Source organism: Pseudopodoces humilis, chromosome 3, assembly GCF_049639895.1.
Source record: "Pseudopodoces humilis isolate 2021_Gansu_Grassland_sample_001 chromosome 3, ASM4963989v1, whole genome shotgun sequence".
Classification (NCBI taxonomy): domain Eukaryota; kingdom Metazoa; phylum Chordata; class Aves; order Passeriformes; family Paridae; genus Pseudopodoces; species Pseudopodoces humilis.
The window spans coordinates 57,824,460-57,841,800 of record NC_142202.1 but is presented as its reverse complement, the minus strand read 5'-3'; the positions used below and the strand labels follow the sequence as shown (position 1 = coordinate 57,841,800).

Genomic DNA, 17,341 nt, shown 5'->3' with positions numbered 1-17,341 from the left:
ACAGCAGACCCCTGATTGTGGTAGATTTCTCCTGGGCAGAGCTAAGGAGAATCTCTGTATTGAATTGCTATGGAGGCTCCCATTCCTTCACTTATAGCGGCAATCCATTATCTTCTCCTGTATTTTTCACATTTCCTCCATGTTGTGGACTGCTCAATGATTGTCAATGATTATCACACACAGGGGTAGGTGTAAATAAACAATCCTCAGGGAAATTGCAGTTTGTGTCAATTAGTTCTCAAAGAACTAATTGATACATGCAAGTCTCTCTTAAAAGGGTAGAAAGAATGTGCTGGCTAAATTACCCATATCTCACATTTGGCACGTTTGTATCTCAATTGCCACAGCATTTAAAACTCTCCTACTGAAAATGAGCAGCATTCTATAATTAAGTTAGAGAGTCTTTTCAAAGACTGGACAACTGAAAATGCCAACAGAATACAAAACAGCAGAGGTACAGAAATTTGTCATTTTCTTCGCAATCACATAAACACAAAGAAAACCTTAAAAGGAAACAATCTTCTGTACTTTACGAAGAAACAAAAAATCTTACAAATTCTATACTTCCTTGAAAAACACATATTATTTAATGTCAAGCCTGTTACTATATTGATTCAATGGAGTGGAAGAAGAGGAAATGGAGAGAAGAAGCAAACAATGATTTTTTTTCCATCTCTGTTGCTGAAAATATTTTAAAATTCTTTCCTACTTGGTACAGTTAGAGATTTTCATCTAAAAGGATTTATGAATTTTGTTTCTTTATTTAAATATTTACAGTACCTTTAGAAATGCCCAACAAATTTTTCGGTAACGACCTTCCTGAATTTTTACATCAGAGCTGGCTCTCACTTCATGCATACTTGAAGAATCAAGGACCTAAAGTATCAGCAGAAATATAAATGTATTTCTAATGAATGTATAATTCATGGTAATTTAAAAAAAAAAACTGCTAAAAATATGCTTGGTCAAATTCATTAAATTAACAGATTTGAAAAAAACTGTTTTTTCCACACAAGTATGAAATTAGAAATAACAGTTCCTTATGCATTTATCTGATGATTATTTATGACCTCCATTAAAAAAGAACAGAAGTCTAGTCTTAAAAAAACTTATTCTTGCTCCCCTTACGTCTCAATAAAAGAGAAAAAACAATAATGTGTAATTTTCTTAATAATTCAGAAATCATTTAGATCACAAATCTGACAGCTAAAACCAGCTGCATATTAATCCAGATGGAAAATTGCAGTCAAAAATTTAGTTTTCCTTTCCTAGCTTTATCAGTTTTGTCATTGAATCAGTCATAGAACACTTTGGGTTGGAAGGAACCTTCAAAGATCACAGAGTTTTGAGCCATGGGCTTGGACAACTTTCACTAGATCAGGCTGCTCAAAGCACTATCCAACCTGGCCTTGAACACTTCCAGGGATGCCTACGAGTCTTCACTTTTCTGTCAGGGGCCTCAGTTTTCCCGTATTTCACTACTCCTGGAAGTTTACCTGGTATACGAAAACCTCTTAGAATAACACTTTTTTCAAACTCATATTTCATAAACCATACTGAAGTCAAACAGCCTTTTTTCATACTTTTGGTTCCAACATTATTTCCATGAAGAATCTTTACATAAAAACACAATTAGTTTTCTGTTAAGCAATTAATGATTCTTAATTCTATGACTATGTTAATTTACAAGCATCACAAAACATTAAGAAACATACAGCAATAATTTATATTCAATCTATTTGAAATAGGAAAAAAAAAGGAACAAAACATATTTATTGTATTAGGTTTCCATTTTTATGTTAATCTACAGAATCTCTGTACAAATATTGAAATGCCTAAGCTAAAAATTACATTGAATATATAACCTAAAATTTTTCCTTTAAACATAATTGTATTAGAGGACAAATTAATAATTTCTTTATGAAGACTAGGACAGGAGAGATAGATGTATAAAATGTTAACAGAAACAATGCAATTGCAGTTTGCTCATTGGTACAATGAGGTGCTGCTACATGCTGAGAATTCTACCTTTGAGTTTCTTGTACTTAAACCTCTATTCAGATTTCAAGAATGTGAAAAGAATTATATCCACCATATCTTACCAGCCTTCCTCAGAAGTTTGAGAGCTGATTTTAAAAGAAAAATACTTCTTGTTACTTCATACTTCTTGTTACCATAAAAACAGGATCCTTTTCTATAAAAAACCCCAGTTTTTGGTATCTCAACTTGACCTTGTACCATAAAGCTATGCTATGAACCCAATTTAACTGAAACAAAACACTTGATTCAGTCAAATATATACTGCTGAAGAAACAAACCAAAAAACAGAACGTGCATAAATCGGATGCAAAATATTTCATCTTACCTCAAAAAACAGGATAACGTGAGGGTTTTCCTCAGTGTTTTGAATAAAATAAGTAAAACGCTCATTAAATATTACTTGTTCTTCCCACTCTGGAATTGTTGATTTAGACTTTCTAAAGTCACATGGTTGTGTCATTACAGGAAGAATGTGCTCTATTTCTTCTTGTTCATAAGATGAATCTTCCTTCTTGCTGTTTGAAGATTTCCAAAGAATTACAATTGTTAGAGCATTTAAAAAATAACCTTGAACAAAACAATATTTTTAGTTACTGAAAGCTAAGAAACATGTAAGATACTATTTATCTGATTCTAGAAAAAATTTTCTAAATTCACCGAAAACTTAAGACAATTGGCAATGTATACAGAAAAACTACAGGCTGAGGTTGAAAATCCTAATGATTAAGTTACTGTTAGTAAATTAATGCATAACGATCATGGTGGAGTCTACTGCTTAAGCCCCATTAAAATTTGGTTTCAGGAAAATAATGGATAATGACAGTAGAAACAAGCAACTGAAGCAGCTAGAAATAAAAAGAACTAAACTTCATTTAAGGATTTTAAAAGTTCTTAATATAAAAGACAGACACTATTTATACTACAAGAATTTAGCTTACGTGTTCTTGGCTTTTATACATTTTTGACACTTAAGAAATTTTGCCTCTGGGAAGAATACAGAATTAACTGTGTTGGAAATGTCACAGATTCACAGAATAAGCTGAATTGGAAGGGGCCCACAAGGATCATCAAGTCCAACTCCTGGCCTTGCAAAGCACCATCCCCAAGAATCACACAATGTGCATGGGAGCACTGTCCAAACGCTGCTTGAAAACGCTGCTTGAACTCTTGTCAGACTCTGTGCTGTGACCACTGCCCTGGGGAGCCTCAAGAGCAATATAGCAGTGCAGAGCATTTAGAAGTGCCAAAAGTGCCACCCTCATTTATTGTATGTATATATATATATATATATATACACGTATATATACAGTATCATAGATGTAAAAACTAACGAACAACTACATAAGCTTATTTTTTCACACAAGCCATTATTGTAATCAGTGATAATAGAAACAGTTTATTAAAAGTCACCTATAATCCTTCTTCACATATAAGCCACTTCTCTGATCAACAATATGGATTTTAACCACAGGATGAGATACCAAGTGATCAATTTTAAGTCTATCCGATCGATGGATATAAACTCCCAAAACAAGATCATCGCCAAAACCAAATTTAGACTGAGTTGAAATTTCTGAATTCTTCATTTCCTCATCATTTTCTGCAGCAACTTCCATGGTTTCTTCTAGAAATTGGAGCAAAGTAAACAAGCTGTCACTAATGGGACATAAGTAACTTCTGTCTCAACTCAAAAATACTTACAGTAAATGTATTTCCAAGATTTTAGATTGATTTATCAAATAAACATCCTCACATAAAAGCTTCAGAATTGGAAGAACAGAGGTACAATTGAGTAACTTAAGAAATAAAAGTAACTCAAACAGCTCAATCAATTCCATGTTACTACTATGGACAAATATATCTGTAGCAGCACCCAAAAAAAAGGGCAGCAAAGTAGTACAATATTATAATAGTATAATAGTACAGTATTATAAATATTTGTTGGCAGACCTTTTCTGGTTTTCTTCTTAACCTTCTTGGCTTTAGATTTCTGTTTATCCATGCTTTCCTCCAGTTTCTGTCCTTCTGAGGTAAATAGCCTTTCAGGTGACTGATTTTCATTGCCACCTTCTTTTGGATGATGCTGCAGCTCAGAAAGGGACATTGCACTGCAAGGTAATGGATCACTGTCAGCAACTGCAGACTACTGCACATATTGATACAATTACTCATTGCCATTGTTAATCCACTTGAAATTTTGCAATTCATCATCTATGTATCTTGAAAACATAACAGCCCCCAGCCCTATTAGTGTCTTGCCTTTTTCAGTGCTCTCCCCTCTTCCTTTCTCCCTAATTTCCAGACAATTGCCCATAAAGAACCATTTATGTGAAGAGTTAAACAAATACTCTTTTGCTGGATCAGGGCTATCACTTATTATTAAAAAAAATCATGCACAAAATGATCTTAAGTTAGTTAAGAGTGAGTTCCACAGTAAAAAAACATCAAATAGCAATGAAGACTATTAAAAAAAATATTAAAAAGAATCCATGAGCTAAATATTAATCATGACAGCCTTTTGAGAAAGGATTTAGTACTATTTTTTTCATAACAGAATCAGCCAGTTCACTTAGAAAATATGAACAATTTATCAGAAAGCTGCTGCCTATCTTAAAATGAAACATTTTGTTTAAGATTCACAGACACAATGTGTACAGTTTGTCATGTTACCTTGTTTCAGCTTCACTTAAAACTGCTCGCTCTTTCTTCTTTTTCTTCTTTTTGCCCACTTCATTATTCAACGCAACTTCATGCCTTTGAACAGTGGAGGTAGATTCAGACATCTGTTCTTTAAGTTTCTTTCTCATTTTCTTTTTAATTGCATTTGCTTCCTCCTCAGCCACATGCAGTTGATAAGCTTGAATTAGCTGCTCTTCCTCTTCTAATTCAGTTATATTTCTCACTTCAGTCAAGGAATTTTTGATCTTTCTATCACCTTCTTGATGAGGTACATCTGTTTGTGATTTACTTTTTGTTTTCTTCTTTGGAAAATCATTAATCTTTTCTTCAAAACTCCCCAATTTAGTTTCATATAAATATTCCTCCTCATTAAATTGTTCCTGTAACAGTGATTTCTTCTTCCTGATTGACTTTGGCTGCTCATTCTCTTCTCCACTAACAACATCGTTGTTTATTTTCTTTGCAATTGACGTTTTCTCTCTCAATTTATTTTTTGTAAATCTTGGGCTCTCTTCTTCAGGATTATATGTGTTGTTTATAATTGCTTCATCATTCACACTTTCCTTAGATAGATCAATATTATTTCTAAAGGTATCAAGCTACAAAAATAAAGAACATAAAACATATTTGTACTAAAAACCATATTCCAAGGATAAACACTGCACTTCATGTTATTCTTTCAGCAACATTACTCAATCTTAAATTAAATCAAAGATCTAGTTATTTTGTTGTTTCAATTTGACAAGTGAGAGATTAAAAGTCAACAGAAAATTCACACTCAAAAAAACCATTTGGTGTTTGGGCATCTCATCCTCAATGTTACACTGTTTTCATATGACTTTTACATACATCCACTAAAAAAAGGAAATCAACAAGTCTACTCCATAAATAAATGCCAGTGTTTTGCACTATGGAGGATGAGACTTCATGTACCACAAAAACAGATACTTTCATCTACTGAAAATCCAAGTTAGAGACAGATTTCAGGCTCAATTGTTTGTAGTCTCTTATACCGAAAGCTGCTTGTCAGAACTAAATTTCAGCTAGTGTATTTGTTTAAGCACTTCTCAATGGTTTTACAGAAAACACATCGTAAACTTTCCTGTCCTTCAAGTTTCTATTTCTGATTACTAAAGATTATAATGCCACTTCCCTGCCTCCTTGGATATGTTCAAGGTCAGGTTGGAAGGGGCTCTGAGCATCCTGATCTAGTTTATCATCATCAAGATGTTCCTGATCATGGCAGACTGCTTGGGTTAGATCACCTCTAAAGTTCCTTTCAATCCAAACTAAGATCCTATGATAATGGCAAAGAACACAGCAAATAACTGAAGTCTGATTCTATAAGGTCAACACAGAATGATTTATCTTCATTGATGTAACTTCCATAAAGTTACTGAGGTTCATTTATGCTGTTGTCTTACAGAACTCTCTTAGAACCTCAATATGAAGCATTAGAAAGGGCTTTAAAACACAGAAAAAGCAAATTTAAAAGTTTGGAGAAAATATACATATCTGCCTACAAAGTTTTATTTCCCAAGACCTTCTTCCTCAATAAACACAGACATTGTTCCCTTCTAGTCAGGATACATCTCTCAGTTAAAGAATCATGTTTGTTTCAAAGATTTGTAAAAAGGGACAATATGTATAATAAGTATGAAAAAATTGTCCTTGTATTTTCATCTTATACTTGCTTAAAGAAACCACTATCATATTTATTTGTAAGTCAATGATTCAAGATGATATGGAAAATTTCATATGAATAACTTGAAATACAAAACAGAGTAAGGAAAATAAAATAATTAAAGAGCAAGCTTTGTATAAACTAAGAAAAAAAACTCAAACAGAATAATGTTCCTAACAAATTGGTCACTTCCTTATCTTTATTTCTGTGAATAACTTTAACTGTAGAGTATTAGAAATGAAGATTAAAACACACTGACAATTAAAACCCAACAGTGGCTGAGGTAATGCTGATTTTTGTTTTTGATAAAACATCAATCCACTAAGTGCAAGTAGTAGAATTATTTGAGAAATCCTAAACAAAAAGCCCTCTTCTATGACTTGGTCAAGAGTTTCTAAAATAACTCTGATATTCAAGAATAATCTCCTTAAAGGAATCTACCTGTTGCAAAAACTGGCTTGAAATACTTACTAGAACTTGTTATTTACTATTGCCTAAAAACAAACAAACAAACAAAAAAATCATAGATTCATAGAATCACTCAGGTTGGAAAAGACCTCTAAAATCATTGAGTCCAACCATTAACCCAGCACCACTAAACCATATCCCCAAGTGCTACATCCATATGCCTTTTGAACAGTTCTAGGGATGGTAACTCCATCATTTCCTTGGGCAGCCAATGTCTGACTCTCAATGGAAAAGTTTTTCCTAATATCTAAGCCTCCTCTGGTACAACTTGAGGCCATTTCCTTATAATGAAAACAAACCACAGTCTCAAACTACAGCAAATTTCAGGAACATTAATAGATAGATACTGCAGGCAGCACAAAGCTGCTTCAGCAGTTCAAACAAAAATTCCTCAGATAAACAGCCTGTGTGATCTCAATTCCGGCCACCTTTCCCACATGCTGTAATTACATGACAATTAAACAGAGAAGAAAGATGTAGAGAAGTTACAAAACAATGAAGTAAAAGCCAAGGGGTTCAAAAAAACCTTAAGATTAGGATTCTGGCAGAGGTGGGAATATTGGTATAGATTCTCTGAAATAGAGTACTGAGAGATATCAACTAAGAGCAATCATCAATACATAAACACTGAACTGAATTAAAGAAAGGATTTAGGCTGGAAAAGCAGCTCAGTAAGACAGGTCTGTCTCCGGAGTAACTTCAGAGGGTTGCTGACCTGAACCTGACTTTCTCAAAATACAGAACAAATAAAGCTGTTTCAAAACAGCTCTGTGGCCACATTACACCAGGGCAGAGGAAGCACTCCTCCCTGAAAACAGCCTTGCTTGCACTACTGGCTTTAGAGGAGCAGGGGATGGGCACCAGCTGGGATGCACACACATGGGCTGACACTCAAGGCTCACACCACAATAAGTCAATCACAGGTCACACCACTGCCATTAATGCCCCAGAGCTGATAGCAGGGACAACGCCCAAGGATCTCACACCTTTTCAAAAGGACTTCTCAAATACGCATGAGTGGAAGCTGGCAACGTATAGAGCGAGTTTGTCATGGGTATCTGGAAACTTGTGTAACCTGATTTACGGAGGTACCTGAATTTCCACCCATAATAATACAGGCACTCCTTGAAAAATTAGGGATGGACACTGCCAACCCACTGAAGCGCTGATATGTACTGGTTGTAAAAGACCATTAACCTACAGCTGAATTGCTAATGAATGTACTTGTGATGATGGCTTGTTGGGTGGGATGTTTAAGAAAGTCTTAATGTACTAGGAAACCAGTTTTACTGCCATTGCTTGTGTATGGCTATAAAATATAGACACTCAAAGCTAGAAGAACTTTAATTTACGGATAAAATGGTGGGCTTGGAATTTTTCCACCAAATCTAACAGAAAACAGTGAGAAAATGTGTGGATCAATTATATAGTCAACTATTATCAAATCTCCTATTTCATGCACAAGAAACAAAGGTGTAAAATCCAATGGAAATCTCAACAATTATTCAGTGCCTTTCAGCCTACAAGACAGATAAATCTATTGCTGTTCTGCCTTGAAGTTACCAATGCCTGTCCATGCCAATATTGTAATCTGATCACACTACAGTCTAAGAAAGAAATTTTTGCCTCCATAGAGGGATCTAATCTTTTCATCTGGTAGAAAATTTTTAAACATCCTCTTTTCAACTACAGAATTTAGATTGAACCAAATCAATCATTTTCATGATGAATTTAGACAGATCCATGTACCTAGACATTGCCTGATTTGCAGTTTGCTTCATTCTAAGTTGTAATAAGAGGCACAATTGGTAAAAAATAAATATGATGACAGTCCTAGAAGGGATATTGGCAAATTCATGTTCTGTCTTGATTGCTTGTTTTTTCCACTATGCCTCTAGGCCTCAGACCCACTGCCCCAGTGGCTATTTGCTGAACAGCAAAGCAGAGCTTTCACTGGCCACAGCTGATGTGTATTTCCATCTCCATTACAAGCTCTTCATTCCTATCAGCTGTGGCTCCAAACTCATCCTGCCCTACAGACATCAACCTTTCCTCTTCCAAGCAAACTCTTTCCCTGCTGTCAAGGCAGGCTCCCCAAGCAATAGGCACAGAGAGCAGAACAGGCAAGCAGGCAGGCACTCCTCTTATCCTCACTTCTGTCATTTAAGACCACAGCAACCCCCTGTAGCTCCAGAACTCAGGTTTCAAAGAAACAGTGGACTATAAGGGAAAAAGTCTTATTAATCTTTAAGAAAGGCTACAGTAAAGACAAAGGAAGGAAATAGACTGGAACATTTCAAGTGGAAATAGGCTCTGAACCGTGACCTGGTTTTGACCAAAGCTGGGAGACCATTTATGGGAAGTGTTTGACACGAAGCCAACCATCACTGACAAATTTCACGTTATTTCAAGATATGTGAAACTCTGTACAGTTAAATCATATGACCTGAAGAAAATGGGAACAAAACCAGCCAACCTCCTCCATCTACCTACTCTTCTACTCCCACACACACTAATTTTTTTTTCAGAGAAATGACTGTTTATTTGCTGAAGCTTTTACAGAAACTGTTATTTGAATGCAACCAGCATAGAAAATACCAACCTGAGCTCCTCCAACTTTGCCATGCTTTAAGGAAATACTCCTAATGGTCAGTAATAGGTTTCAATACAAGCTCTCCTCAAGTCCTTAATTTTTAAGTGGTTTAATTTGTAGTATTTATACCTTCAACAAAGCTAGAAATCTGGCTTCCACATTGATCCTAAAAACGCATCTTAATTTTGTGTACCACTGAGTTTTGATTCAGGTCACTGTGATATTAAGTGTTTCTACATAACTCCAAAACAAGAGTGTTTTGCATCACAGACCTCTGGAATGGAAACCAATTCTAAAACCAAAGCAAGTTTAAAATATTTATGAGAAATATGTAGTCGCATGTGAACATACAATTATGTGTTCAAAAATACTTATATATTACAGAATTAAAAATTCACAATTCATAAAAAGTGAACTTAACTGAGGAAGAATTTAGGTTCTTATTTACATATGTGCCAGTAAATAAGGAAAAAAAATACCTTCTAACTCTCTGTACTATTTTTAGACATCAAGTAGATTCTTTGTATAAACTATTGACTAAATAAAATATACATCAAGGAAAATAAATTTTTAAAAAGTCCATACAAAATCCAACTTCAAATTGTCAATCTAAAACCAAATATTTAGCAATACTAAGTTTAATGTATCTATTCTGAATATACTTAATATATACAACTACATGCAACATTTATGATATTACATGAAATACCACTCGTTTGTCTTAAATGAGTATTAATGAAGGAACATTCATTTCCAGGATCTAATATAGACACATTTCTAAGAAAAAAGACTGAAAATATAAAACCTATCAGGAGGAAAATAAAAAACCATTGTCTTCTAAACAATTTACTTTCTTTCCAAATTCCAAATCTTCTAAGTCAATAATCAGGTATTACAGAATAAGTTCATGTTGAATTCTTATTCTCCTCTTCAGGAAAAAGACTACAATGTGAACCATAACTCAGAGGGATTTCTGAGGATCCTTTAGTGATAGATATGCCACAAAAAAAATGTCATCTAACTATAAAGTGTGGGTGATAGAGTCCTTCCTAAGCTGCAAATCACAAGCTAAGGTCAAAATCTTAAAAAAATTGACATGGAACCTCTCAAGACACAAAGCTCAGCACATGCAGAAACTCACTGATTACTGAGATTAAAAAAAAAAAAGTAGAAAATTGAATCATTAATTATTATGTCTAATATTATTATACTTTCTCATCAGTTCTCAATTCACAGCTGTATTAGACAGACATACCTGTATTACACAGATGTAGTACTCTCAAAATTAAATACTTTCACAGCTGTAATTCTACTAGCCCTCAAACATCTAATTAACTCCCAGTAAAGTCAGTACTGAATTTGAAAAATTTAATGAAAAAATGGTATGGAAAAACATGGTGGACATTAAGGAGTGTACACCCACATGTGCCACTTTCTTTTCACCAGTTGATACAATTTTTGCATACCTCCAAGTTAGAAGGATGCTTTTGCAGGTACACAAAAAAGAAAATAAAACCCACACCAAAACCAAGGGGCACATGCAGAAACATACTCTACACTTAATTTTTTTTTAAATGCTTACATCTCCTTTCTGCAATACATTTTCCTGATCTCTTTTCTGCTAAGGAAGGCAACCAAACAAAGCCTGAATATGTTGAAACTCACCACAATGCTCTCTTGAGAGTCAAACTTCTTTTTCTTTGATTTCTTTGTGTCTGCTAAGTCAGCATGGCGTCTGAAGATCTCCTCAAAGCGGACTTTGGTTTTTGCCTTTGCCTCACTTTCAACTGCAAAAAGAAATTGAGAGTATTATTTGCTATCTCAGTAATCACCATTGCTAAAAAGTGCATAATCATGCTTTAAAATCGCAAAGAATGAGAATTATTTATCAGGGAAAATTTACCAAGAAATTCACTTCGTATTGAGTTAAGAATTTCTACTGGTAATATAACCCATACAAAGTTAACTCAGCACACACCAGTCTTTGTCTTGTTGCTAAAGTCAGCACCATCTACTCTGTCTCCTGAAGAAAGCACATTTGGAAAAGAACATGAAATTTATGGGCATGTTTTCATGGTGTTACATGAAAACAACTGTTAAAGTTAGATAGAAAAGCTAAAAGTGTAAGTGTGTAGATCAGAGAGTTTTCTTAAGTCACTGGGTGAAAAAGTTAGAGTTTAAACTAGTTTAGAAAGCAGAAGACAAAATGGAGGATTTAGAGTGTTGTCTCTCCTCCTTTCTTCTTCATGTTCTTCTAGAGGTTTTTGAGTAATAGTAAGTGATTGGATAGAAAAATTCCGCAGTGCAGTACACAGGTGTTGTGTCATTGGGTCATTAATAAAGATAATATATGTGTATATTGTTAATTGGATAAGAATAAGTATAAAGATAAAAAGGCTGCACAGTTTGAGTCCATTCTGTGCCATCAGAGCTGAAATGTGCCAGGTTGCAGTGAATTAAACATGTGCAGAAAATCTGGAGAGACCTGCCAAGTTTTGTGATAACATCCTAATAAACACGAGAAAGAAGATCCTAACAGGCTTTGGAGTTTTCTTCCTGACCCAGAAACTGAGATAAATGGAACTCCCCATGAGGGAGTATTCCAAAAGAGCTCAGCTCAGAAGAGACTGAGAAACCCAGGAGTGAAAAGAAGCACAGCAGAATCAAGAGAGAAAAACAGATTAAAAAAAGGTTATAAAGATCAGCATAAAACTTGGGCTAGCCAAAGCAGAGGACAGACTACTGCCCTCCCTGCTTTGAGGAGGTGACACAGTCTTCCAGGAGAAGCAGCAGCTCTGGGTTCTTACTGGGTCTGGAAACCAGAGCAGCACCATCCTGAGACAGATCTGTAAGAGCCAGAAGCTGGCACTCTTGCCTTTCTATAAACCACAATACTGCCTTCAGCAGCATTTCAACCCTTGAAGTAAGTGTTCTAGTTCCCCTCAGGTAATGCTTAATTTGTAACTAAGAATTCAAAATGCAACCTGGCACAACACTGAAAACTTCTGTTGAATCCTCAGCTACAACATAATTACCACTGTCATGACAACTTTTATAAATTTAAATTATTGAATAATAATATTGAATTATATATATTATTCAATATATATAATATTGAATAATAATACTGAATTTAAATTTTAAAAATAACACCATTTGGAAAATCAGCTATAGTCATGAACTCAAAAAGGAGCCAATGGAGCATTAACAATTTATATAGGACAGAAATAGCTTCTATCATTTGCACCTAGTTCTAACTATAAAATATGTACTGGAAATCAAACAAAATATCCTTACCTGCTCGCATTTTCAGTCCTCAGTTAGAAGTGGCTCAACACAACAGCTGCTTCTTCCTCAAAATTCAACATTCTATTTAAAGTATTTAATAACTGTCATTAACATAAGTGGTCCATAGACTTCAAGTTAATTAAATCTATGCTAATTAGAATTAGGAATGAGTACATTTTATTTAGAAATAAGTATTTCCCTATTTGACTAAAGTATTAGAAATTTTCTGCTATCAAATCCCAGCTCTGATACTTATTATTTGACGGGTAAATAAAAAACATTACAGCAATTTAATTAGTTATATTTCTGCGTAGTAGCCAAATAATTCAGGACTGTAGTCCTCCAATCTTCCAAAAATTCCTCCAAATCAAATCCTCCAAAACAGTTTATTTAAATAATAATGACCCATAAAACCATTTATGTTGAAGCCTTTCAAATCAGATTCCTCTCCTGAAAGCATCATTGAGGAAGCCAGATGATAGTTTTCAATGCAAAGGTTAGTATCTGCCAGCAAATCTAACTTTATTACAAATCTCTAAATATTTATGTTTATATAAAGCATTTGTATTTGTTATAAAGCAGACAAGCAACTACATGAAACTAATTTCTCTCAAGAAAAAAATTGTTAGGCCCTCCTGGTCGTGGAGAAAAGCCTGCAAACGCAATCCAAACAAAGCTTGAAGGCAAATAAAAATATTACACAGGTTTATCTTTTCATCAAGAAAATTCAGGATGTTCTACAAAAAACTTTAATACAAAGAGATGTTTTATAAACAGTGGAACTAATGAAGTTCCTATGAAGATGTGATGTTCCCCTTAGCCTTCCATGCAAGGAGCTCTGGTACCTACGTCCTCCACAGCCCACCAGGTATCAGCTCCAAGTTCTCCCCAGGTTACACCTCCTGTTAGACACCAGTAACTCAAATTCACCGCACACCCAGACTACACTGATCCTAACAAATTAAGACATAGCATTAAGCACTGCCAGGATGTGTGGCTGCATTATTCTCACACCATTTTGGTCCAAGCCACCTAACACTCACCCAAACTATGCCTGCATACAGTTTAGGAGTTATTATGGATTACTATAAATAAGCAGTTTGCATGCAGCTACTCTGATTTGAGGCTGAGAGAGCTGATTAGCAGTGAAGTGAGCCAAACACAGCGCTTGGCCTCAGCACCAGAATTCTCTCCTGAGCACGCACATTTCACCAGCACAGGAAGGAGCTGAGGCTATACTTGGGTCCCCCAGTATCTGCATCACCCTACTCTCTCATCTCTTGCACAGCGTTACTTGCACAGGCCTGTTACTTTCAGGTCCTTTCACGCTCATTACTTACAGTGCTTTGGTCTGCTGGCTATCAGAACTAAACCAAATGAAGGAAAAAAAGGCAAAGTGTCCAGGTTGGTTTGGGATTGTAGACGAGCCGATTAGTCAGATGACCAGAGGAATTAGTTTGCTTCCTTCATGTATATGCCTTTAGCATTTATACTAAGTATCCAACAACCTAAGGATGTTTCAAAAGAGCAAGGGCGGCCAAATGGACCTCACTGGCAGTAAGAAGATGTTTAGTTTTGTGATATGCTTGAAATGACACTGATGAGGTTGCAATATTTTCACTACCTAAACATGTTCTTACTCCTACAGCAAAGTTTCACTGTCACAACTAAACCAGCAACTGTTAAAAATAGCACTTCTTACTATAAATTAAAAGAGCAAATACCATTGAAAAATAAAACTGCTTTTGCAATTTATACTTGGCTAAACCAAGCGGGCATTTTAAAAGTACTACAGTTATTAAGTGCTGCTTTGCAAGTGGCCAATTCACAATTGACTAGAAAACACATAATTTAGAAGACTAGAAAAATAAATAAATTCAAAAAATACAGCAGATTCTATCACTTTAATAATTGACTGAGGATCACAGAAACATGGAAAAGTACCTTATAATAAGCTGATAATTTCAACAAGCCCTCAAATACTAATTAGAAACAAGAAACAAAATACTGAAGGGCTCTTAAATTTAAAGCAAAAAATATGAGAGACAATATAGTACACAAAAGCAAGATTAAATAAGTGCATACCCATTCTAAGAATGGAAATAAGTTTCTGGTCAAAGGATAAATAAATTAGTACACCAAAAAAAAAACCAAAAAAACAACCAACCTATAGGTTGATTAAAATATCAATTTTGCAGATAGGCTTTGATTTTAATGGAACCAAACATCTTACCAAAGGCTAGGCTCGCTTTGCGTCTACAAGCACTCTCTGTAAAATGAAGTATTAGCAAAGTTCACCAATGAGTGCATCACTGTTTGTTTATTTATTCAGTGTTTACCCTGTTGTGGCAATAAAACTAAGATAAATGCCTCTAAAGACAGTGCAATTGTTTAATAGGCATTTCCAATTTAGAACTTCGTGGTCTTTGACATGGTGCATTAAAGCAGCTATCATGCTTGTGTAAATATAGATCATTAATCAACAAGGATAAGAACAAGGCTGTTTACTTAGTGTAATCTCACCTTAGGAGAGAATTAATCATAAATCAAAGTTGAGCAACCACCATGCCCCAATCTGAGCAAGCTCAGTTATCATTAATTTTGTAAAACGTGGTTTTTGCCTGATCAGATTGGATCTCTTCCGTGTTAGTAAATATAAGAAAATCCAAGACTGACAAAAGCACGTACTTGTAACAGTGACATAGTCCAGCCACCAGGAATAAACAGCAAAACAAATTCATAAAGCTCAAACTTCCAATTACTATACTTCCCTGAAAATAATCTAGTTTGCTCTTTTCTGAGTATTTTACAATACTCATTGAGGTGCTATATTCTACATCTGTAACACAGGGATTCTCTATGCTAAACATGCCACAATGGTCACTTTTACTGACCACTAATAAAAGATAAATCAAACCCATACTACAATGAGCAGAACATACAGAATTTGCACTATGCAATGTGAAGTGAAAAATTTCCTACCTAAAACTAGGTAAAAACTTCCTACCTGGGAAACTGACCTGACAAAATAGTTGAACACTTAGGATTTTTCTGAACTAAATTCCTCTTTTTTATTGTTTTTCGCAATAAGCGAGCATAAACTTCTGTGGCTGAAAACAAGTAGAACATCAGGCCTTGTTTATTTCTCATCTTCTATTTCATATCTTGGGTTTTACTAGTATGTTTCTAACTGAGCTACATGTAGGGATCATTACCCTGAGGTGTGAAAGAGCTTTAGCTCAGAATTATACAACAAAATTACACTGAGATGAATCTGTTCCTCTTCACTATTGACAAATCTGATATCAAAAAACAATGTAGTTTTATTAATGAAAATTCAGTATTTAAGACCAGAAAACTAACAGACCAGGTAAATTATGTAAAAACTAATAGAAGTGCAGTAGTTTTCTACCAGTTCAGTTCAGGTGCTACCCTCAGTTTTCCAGTAGTAACATATCAGAAAGTTTTTGCTTCATAGGAATTGTCAGGTTGGGGTTTTTAACCCAGAAATTTGTCACCTTTCATCAAAAGAAACTTGCAGACTCTGATGGCAAAATTACAGACTTCAGTTCTATGGAAGGAAATATAGAAGACTTTTATTGTTTATTAAGTTTTATGTTTTTGCTTTATCTTAGATGCTAATTATGAAAATGTGTTCCCAGCAGAAGTATTTCCATACAAATAGCACGGATATTTCGACGCCCTAAGTATTTCCATTTCCAATGTGACATTCTGCTTTGCCTGGAAGAACAGTGGTAGATTTAAAAGGTATAAAGGGACATTCCGACCACATACCAAAACTGGACTAACCGATGGAATTATACAAGGAGGATGTGAAGCGCATACAGATGCCCATCCCCGGTTTGGAGCTCAGGGTGCCAGGAATGGAGAAGTACTGTATGTTCACTACAGCTGCCCACACATGTCACCCCGGTGAGCTACAAAGCTCGTGAGGAGCCGGGGCGGGGGGGAACCAACACCGATCTGGGGATTATGGCTTCCCGCAGCTCTGCCCCGTGCCGCCGCGCCGGGACCAGACCGCGGCTCGCCCTAGGCCGTCTGTTCCGCCCGCCCGGCAGAGTCACCGCGGGGCTACTCCTGGCGGCCCCGCCGGCTGCGCCCCCCGCTCCCGCTGCCTGCCGGAGCCCGCCCGCGCACCCCGGCCCGCGCTGGCCGCAGCCCAGCCCGCTCCCGCTCCCCAGTCCCGCTCCCCAGTCCCGCTCCCCAGACCCGCTCCCCAGTCCCGCTCCCGTTCCCGCTCCCGTTCCCCAGCCCAGTCCCGCTCCCGATCCCGCCCCCACTCCCCGCCGGCGCGCGCCAAGGCCCGCGGTCCCGGCGCGGCCCCCGAGCTGCTGCGGCCGTGCCCACCGCCAGGCTGAGCCCCCCGCCCCGGGGCGGGAAGGGGAGCCGGGGGAGGGAACAGCGGCGGGGAGGCGTTACCCAGCCCTACCCGCCCCCGGAGCCGCGCACCGGGACGAGCGGCGGCAGAGGCCCGAAGGGGCCCGGCCCGGGGCGCGGCCTCGCTCCCCGCCGAGGGCATCACTCACGTCGGCCCCGTCCGCTCCCGTGGCTGCTGCTGCTGCGGCCGC

At 36.6% G+C, this 17,341-nt stretch overlaps 1 protein-coding gene across 6 annotated transcripts in view; it reads right to left on the bottom strand.

Moving 5' to 3' along the window:
- The window catches only part of AHI1 (Abelson helper integration site 1), a 90,562-nt gene extending 73,221 nt beyond the window's left edge, over positions 1-17,341 (bottom strand). The window contains exons 1-8 of one of the 6 annotated variants that reach the window (XM_014248345.2): positions 17,300-17,341; positions 12,762-12,833; positions 11,130-11,251; positions 4,711-5,318; positions 3,991-4,148; positions 3,451-3,664; positions 2,366-2,555; positions 781-876 (exon numbers count right to left, since the gene is read on the bottom strand). In XM_014248345.2, coding sequence (XP_014103820.2) covers positions 781-876; positions 2,366-2,555; positions 3,451-3,664; positions 3,991-4,148; positions 4,711-5,318; positions 11,130-11,251; positions 12,762-12,771 — 1,398 coding nt within the window. In that variant the 5' untranslated portion in view covers positions 12,772-12,833; positions 17,300-17,341. Of the gene's footprint in view, positions 1-780; positions 877-2,365; positions 2,556-3,450; positions 3,665-3,990; positions 4,149-4,710; positions 5,319-11,129; positions 11,252-12,761; positions 13,167-16,547; positions 16,766-17,202 lie in introns of those variants that run through there. The other 5 variants (XM_005518378.3, XM_088053626.1, XM_014248344.2 and 2 more) reach the window with 5 other exon arrangements.